Raw genomic sequence first — 7,956 nt, forward strand, 5'->3', positions numbered from 1 at the left:
AGCTTGATGGCACTAGAACTGCAGTTAAAGGGATATGTCAAACCAAACCCACTTCGTCTTTATCTTTAAATTTGGTTTTATATGTCCCTGCCAGTCCTTTCAATTTGATTGTAGTTAGCCAGCTTACTAAAACCCTTAACTGCTCAGTCACTTTCACTCGTACCTCTGTTTGTGTATAGGACCAGGGTACGAGGCGGACGATTGGTGTCGGGCATGAGTCACAGGGTCACTATCATCTTGCTGTGCCGATGGCTTGCACCAGTGCTGCTTCCTCAGATCTTCTCCACTCTCGTCTTGGTCATCCCAGCCTCTCTAAATTGAAGAAATTAGTTCTTAGTTGTCATCGTTGTTTATTTTTGATTGTGAGTCATGTCAACGTGGTAAACACGCACGTAGTTCTTTTTCCAGTAGTGTCAATAATAGGGTTGAGGCTCCATTTTCTCATGTGCACTCTGATGTATGGGGGCCTAGTCGTGTCAATTCTACTCTTGGTTTCTCATATTTTGTTACTTTTATTGATGACTTTTCTTGCTGCACTTAGTTGTTTCTCATGAAGAGTCGGTCTGAGTTGTTTTATGTCTTTTAGACATTCATTGTTGAAATAAAAACACAATTTGGAGTTTCTATACGTGCTTTACGTAGTGATAATGCCCTGAGTATTTTTCTTCTCAATTTACTATTTTCATGACTACTCGTGGCATTCTGCATCAATCTTCTTGTCCTTATACACCTCAACAAAATGGTGTTGCCGAGCGTAAAAATCGCCATCTCATTGAAACTGCAGGAACACTATTTTTATATGCCAATCTTTCCACCAAATTCTGGGGAGATGCTGTTCTTACTGCGTGTTATCTGATCAATCGCATACCATCTTTAGTGTTAAAGGACACCATTCCACACTCTCTTTTGTTCCCCTCCTAGCCTCTTTATTATGTTCCCCTTTGTGTATTTGGATGTATCTGTTTTGTGCATTCTTTTTCACCGGGACAAGATAAACTTGTTGCCAAATCCCTCAAGTGTATTTTTCTTGGTTACTCCCGGTTGCAGAAAGGCTATAAGTGTTACTCTCCTGAGTTGAACCACTATCTTATGTCTGCTGATGTCACATTCTTTGAACAATAGTCATTCTTCTCGGTTGCTTAGCTTGATTCATAGCGTCTTGACCAGGTATTGCCTATTCCTTTTCTTGCGTTGCCCTTATTAGATCTATCTATCTCCTTCTCAATGGATTCTCCACTTTCATCTTCCGGTCTGCACTCCCTGGATCCTCCACTTCTTACTTATCTCCGTCGTCCTTATCCTGCTCTTGGCACCGGCATTCCTCTTGACTGTGACTCTCCTGACTCACTCTCTCCGTCAGTGGTCACTCCTGCCATGAATCCTGAGCCCGACAACCTTCCTATTGCACTCTGCAAAGGTACACGGTTTACTCGCAATCCACATCCTCTTTATAACTTTTTGTGTTATGACCGTTTGTCACTTGTTTATAGTGCTTTTGTTTTGAGCCTTTCTTCTGTTTCTATTTCTAAAACAACAGGTGAAGTCATGTCCCATCTTGGTTGGCGCCAGGTTATGTTAGATGAGACGGGTGCTTTGCATTCTACTGGCACTTGGGATTTGGTGCCTTTGCCACCAGGAAAGACTCCTGTTGGTTGTCGGTGGGTGTTCACCCATAAAGTGGGCCTCGACGGACAGGTGGAACGTCTTAAAGCCCGCTTGGTTGCCAAAGACTTTACACAAATCTATGGGCTAGATTACAGTGATACCTTCTCTCCAGTTGCTAAAATGGTGCATCTGTTCGCCTATTTCTCTCTATGGCCGCCACACGTCATTGGCCGCTCTATCAATTGGACATTAAGAATGCCTTTCTTCATGGTAATTTGCAAGAGGAGGTTTATATGGAGCAACCACCTGGTTTTATTGCTTACGGGGAGTTTAATGTAGTCTACAAACTCAAGAAGTCTCTCTATGGCCTGAAATAATCTCCACAAGTGTGGTTCGGCAGGTTTAGTACTGTGGTTCAAACCTTTGGTCTCACTCGAAGTGAAGCTGATCATTCAGTTTTCTATCGATATTCTTCTTTTTTATGTATCTACCTCGTTGTTTGTGTAGATGACATTGTTATCATAGGGAGCGATTAGGTTGGTATACAAAATCTGAAGGAACATCTCCATCAGCACTTTCAGACTAAAGACCTAGGCAAACTCCAATATTTCTTGGGTACTGAAGTTGCTCAATCAAGAGATGGCATCTCAATCTCTCAGAGGAAGTATGCACTTGACATCTTGGAAGAAACTGGTATGGTGAACTGCAAAACGATTGACACCCCAATGGACTCAAATGTCAAACTCTTTCTGGGACAGGGGGAGTCTTACTCAGATCCTGGAAAGTATAAAAAATTGGTAGGCAAACTGAACTATCTCACAGTCACTCGTCCTGACATTGCTTTTGCTGTGAGTGTGGTGAGTCAGTTTCTTAATTCTCCATATGACTCTCACTGGGATGCTGAGATATATCAAACGAGCACCGGGTAAAGGGCTACTCTATGAGGATAAGGGGTATACAGATATTTGTTGTTATGCATATGCAGATTGGGCCGACTCTCATTCTGATAATCGGTTGATCTCTGGATATTGTGTTCTCGTGGGAGGAAATCTGATTTCTTGGAAAAATAAGTGTTGAAATCCAGAATGATTTGAAGAGGATTTGGAGGAGATTGTGGTGATTGAGATCACAATATTTGGAAGGTTTAGGCTGATTATTTGGGGCTGATTTTTTGGGTTAAATCTTATGTTTCCATTTTTGTTCTCTATGTACATGATAAATAGGGATCTAGTATGTAAAGGAAAAAGAGAATAATAGAATAGAAGTTTGATTTACTTTTCTCGTTCTCTACAATAAGAAACAAAATGTAGTAGCTAGATCCAGTGTAGAGGTAGAGTATCGGGCTATGACTAATGCAACTTGTGAGCTCATCTGGCTTAAGCAACTCCTGAAGGAACTCAAGTTTTGTGAAGTGTCCCCTATGAAGCTTGTTTGTGATAATCAGACTGCCTTGCACATTGCTTCCAATCCAGTGTTCCATGAGCAGACTAAGCATATTGAAATCAACTGTCACTTTATTAGAGAAAAGCTGGTTGAAAGTGTTATTGTTACAGAGTTTGTTAACTCCAGTGATCAACTTGTCGATGTCTTCACCAAGTTTCTAAATGATCATCGGATAGAATATATCTATAATAAGTTTGGTGCATATGATATCTATGTTCCAACTTGAGGGGGAGTATTAAAATTATTAGTATAATTAGATATATTGCATCTTGTTATATGTATAATTAGGCTAAGTCCATAGATTAAAGCCGTAGTTTATTAGTCCCGTTGTGCCTATTATAAATAACACACTAAGAGACTAATCTCTTAGGTTTTTCTCTTATAATTATTTTCTCACAATATGCTTATATGCTTGGGAAGTTGTAGCTTGCGTACACACACACACACACACACACACACACACATGGATATGTAAGAAATATAAAATTCTCAAAATTAGGAGGTCTCCTTACGTTGAGCATTCTGTGCAGGGTTCCAATAACTACATTGACGTAGCAAACAGATGGTTTGATGGCCTCATAAACAAGGATGTTAATGTTACCAAAGAAATCTATTCGGTTCAAGATGTTGATTTTGACCGTCAGGTGAATTGAGACAGTTAACTTTGGTTTTGCATTATTGACTAATATGTTCTTTCCTTTTATTTTACCATATACAACAGCAAATGCATCCTCTCTCTAGAGAAAAGACAATGCATTCAGCATGCTGTTATATGTTATTTTCTTTCTCCATTCTCTTTTTTTAAATGGCTGCTTGAAGTTAGCTAATACCCAATGTTCATATAAAATATTTTGAAAAAGACCAGCATTTAAGAGACTTGCGCCGCAGGGCTCCATTTAAGAGACCAGTATTTCCCTTCCTAATTGGTGCACTAGAACTCATATCCAGGACAAAGAAATGAACTGGCACCATGCAGGATAAATATTGTGATCCTCTTTACTGTGTCATGCCCCAAGTTTAGGGCTTTGCAAGGTGTTTTACTTCTAGTATTAATGTTGCTGTGTGCTGAAACATACTCAACATAGGGAGTAGCATTTGATCATAATATAACTTCAAAAAGAGGCTTGTTTGGCCAGCTTACTGGATTTTGGGCGGCCTGCAAATGTGGGAAATTGGGAAGAGTTCTTAAAATATGGAATATATAAATTTGAATTAAACAAGTTGATTGGTTGCTGAGGCAATTAGTAGTAAGTTTATTTTTGACACCCTCATATTCAGATGAAGACTATTAACTTAGTGTAGTTCAGCACTATGTTATCTCTTTCTAGGACTACACTGTCCTGGTAACAGGTTTCTTTATCTGGGCTTGAGAGTATAGGTCTCATCCGAGTTCTGGGCTGTGCCACGTTGGAGTGGGATATCTGTCTGCATATGCAACTTTATTTTTGAGAACAGCAGCATTTCTCTATCATATTGTGCATCTAATATACTGTATGAATATCTTACTAAGTTCTGCCAATATTCTTTATCAATTCTTATTGGAGGGTGAGCGTCAGTAGCAATGGTTAAGTTGCTCTCTTGTGAGTGGAAATGTCACAGGTTCAAGTTGTGGAAAAGCTTATTTACAAAAAAAGTAAAGGGAAGGTTGCATATGAAAAGACCCTCTCCTTACTGTTGCAAAGTGGAACATTGTGCACTAGGGATACCCTTTTCTGTTCTCGTTGAAACAAAGTAAAATATTGGGCACAGTATTCTTGATACTGGTTTCTTTGAAAATTGAGACTGTCCATTTGATTGATAACATTCTGCATATATGTAAAAGAAGTGTGATTTGAGTTCAAATTTCCCCCTCTTTTTCTTGCTGCACAACTTGCATAGTTTAATTGACAATTCATGATAACAAGAAGATTACTTATCTGGTGAAGTATCCTTTTAAGTAGTAACTCATGCATACCGTACTAGTTGTGCGCTTATTCTTCATAAATTGCAGACTGTCTTGGTTTTCGAGCTAGAATATCTATTGAATTCTTCATGAACTGTAAATTTTTATGGAAGTTGACGCCTTGATATAATTGCAATACTTGTAAAAATACATGGCATTGATTGAAAAAATTGTCAAGTTGTATTGAAAAAAAAGGTAAAGTTCAAAATTTTTCTTGTAATTTGGCCCTTTTGGTATGACTTAATTATCTCTAGCTTGGTGAAATGACATAACCATCTATATGGTTCTTTTGTAAAGCAAGTTTAGTTATTTTATTTTTTTCATTTCTCTTTCTTTATTAGGACCAAGTCTCTCTAAAATGAAATATTTTCCATAAATTCTTATTTTTAATTATTTTTTATTAGTCTATCTCTTCTTTTATCTGTAGTTTTCTTTTCCTGTTTTTCATTTTCTATGAATTTATTTTCTTTTTTAGACAGATTATTGTTTTTCATTTTCCTTTTTAGTTTGAAGTTATTTATGGTAGTTTGATCGTAAATATTGATATGTGTTTTTCATTTACCACAAGATGTTGTTTCTTGAGGGATCACTGGTAAATCACAAGACAAAGGGAGTCTGATCAAATTTTCGTATTTAATTGTTCTAAAATGTTTTACTTATGTTTTTGAAATATCTTAATTTTATGCAGAGGGAATTCTTCTTTCTACGAGGACATCCATGCGAAACAAGTAAATATAGTTTGTTGATGGGGGGCTTAGTGATATAGAACCATAGTTCAGGAGTGTCAATGTTGTTAGCCATTAACCTTATGGTCGTTTCGTTTAGTTAATAAATTGAAATTTGTTAAATTATCAAATTTCATCTTAGCAAATTTGGTCATAATTCTGAGGGTTATTTTGTATGTTTCTTCTTTTGAGAGGAATTTAGTAGTATTAAGTCATAGTTCAGGGGCTATCAGTCTAATTAATCCTTTTTTCGTTGTTGCCAGCACAACATTACTGTTATCCATTAGCCTTTTTAAAAAAAAAAATGAATTTACATGCACATGCATCTTGTTCTCACAGTAGCAATCTTGTACAGGAATTACGTAGACTTGTGAGGGAAGTACACTCCTTGCAGGAGCGGCAAATAGCAATAGAGGAGAATAAGGGCAGGGAAGATGCAATACTGATTGGTGCCAAGCGGTCACTCACCCATTTTCTACGAACCCTTGCAAAGCAATTGCCAACCGAGTAGAGGCAGAGCCTTATATGGTCTGCTATGGTCTTTTACATCCCATACCCCTTTACGCATTCAGGGTGATATGCAGGAATTAGTGTCTCCTTCTCCACGTCCACATTTATTTGAAAACCGTAATTGGCAACCACTCATCTCCAAAAAGATAATGGGTCCACATTATCCTTCCCTTCTATAGCAGTTTCTATCTTAGGCCTTGCAATCTGTACCCAACTTGCCTCTTCACTCATTCTTCTCACTAGAATATATACTTTAACCACATCACCACTTCTAGCTAGATAATTTATCATGTTGTAGGTGCTGTTGAAGATGGGTTTTGTGGGTGACATAGAGGGTTAAATATTGGTATCTGTTGCATTAGAGATAGCTCTAGCTGGTTTGCTAATATCGGCGTGAATCTTTGATTGCTTGTACTAGCAATAATGGATCAGTGTTTTATAACCGAGGTATATACTTATATGGATCTGCAGATACTATGGCTTCAGGGATTATGATGTGTTCTGATTGATTTACCTGCTCAGGTTTTCTGAACTGCTAAAACGAACTCCTGTTTGAATAACAATAGTAGGGCTTGCGCTGCTTACAGGTAATGGTGATGTATTGCTGCTACCCTATTGGTGCAACTATTTGAGAGTTGCTAGTTGGCTTTATGTATTCATCCATTTTATAGTTAAATCACCTAAAGCTATATGTCATGCGGTCCATGGGACCATTGACGCACGGTCCCTACTTGTCTCAATTGAAGACCACAAATTAGCAGCCCCTCAAATTTCAATCTCTTATCATATAGGATAATATTTTTATGCTTCCACTTGAGCCTGCCTTTTTGCATAAGTTGATGGCGGTGAATGATCGACGGGTGCACATCAATCTTTTTTAAAACTCGTCGTCACATCTGCTGATATAAAAAATCCAAATGAGTAAAAACATCAGTTTCAGGTGGGTTTTATCTGTGCTGATGTTTGCTGTTTTGATTATTTTGGCAGCTGACAAAAACTCCTAAATTATTAAAAATCCTCAGGTTTTGAGCAGAGCTTCAGGGTTAACTGTACTGGTGGGATTCATCAGGGTTCTACAGCTGCCATTTTCTTCCTCTTAACACATCAGAACAAGAACCATCGCTCTCTGCAAGGTTGTTAACATTAAGATTTTAAATGGTGTCATAAGATGTTTATAAAATTAGATCGTAAAATTGAAAGATTTTATAGAAAATTAAAAATATTTTTTATTTTATATAAATATATATTTATAATAATATATTCTTTATTATAAATAAAATATATGTACTTATTTTAAAATTATTTTATTTATTAATTTTAAAAATATTAAATAATATGAAAATTTTAAATATTAAATCCATCATTTATCATTAATTCATCATTTATTCATCCATGATCAAAATTTCAAACAACAAAGATTATCATTTGATACATCATAACAAAATAATAGAAAAAAATTAATTATTAAGGAGGTGGAAAATATATGCCTCAAACACCATGGCCAAGTAAAAGGCTTGCAGCCCATTACCACCACCCAAGGCCATGCTGAGCTCGCGATCGAGAAGCCACGGCTTGTGTCTGTGAAACAACCAACAACCATAACCATGGCTTGCAGCCATGGAGCCACAGCCCATGGTTGTGGAGCTAAGGCCTGCAGCCATGGAGGCATGGCCCGACCCATGGTCATACTTTGGCTTGTTATTGCACCTTGAACCGTAGCCCGCCTTAGTG

At 37.5% G+C, this 7,956-nt stretch overlaps 1 protein-coding gene across 4 annotated transcripts in view; it reads left to right on the forward strand.

Annotated features, from left to right (window-relative positions):
* Positions 1-6,715, forward strand: part of LOC127808310 (uncharacterized) — a 33,679-nt gene extending 26,964 nt beyond the window's left edge. The window contains exons 5-6 of one of the 4 annotated variants that reach the window (XM_052346796.1): positions 3,579-3,692; positions 6,071-6,715. In XM_052346796.1, coding sequence (XP_052202756.1) covers positions 3,579-3,692; positions 6,071-6,226 — 270 coding nt within the window. In that variant the 3' untranslated portion in view covers positions 6,227-6,715. Of the gene's footprint in view, positions 1-3,578; positions 3,693-4,647; positions 5,279-5,678; positions 6,044-6,070 lie in introns of those variants that run through there. The other 3 variants (XM_052346798.1, XM_052346797.1, XM_052346799.1) reach the window with 3 other exon arrangements.
* Positions 6,716-7,956: the final 1,241 nt, after the last annotated feature.

This window comes from Diospyros lotus, chromosome 8 (genome assembly GCF_014633365.1).
Source record: "Diospyros lotus cultivar Yz01 chromosome 8, ASM1463336v1, whole genome shotgun sequence".
NCBI lineage: Eukaryota > Viridiplantae > Streptophyta > Magnoliopsida > Ericales > Ebenaceae > Diospyros > Diospyros lotus.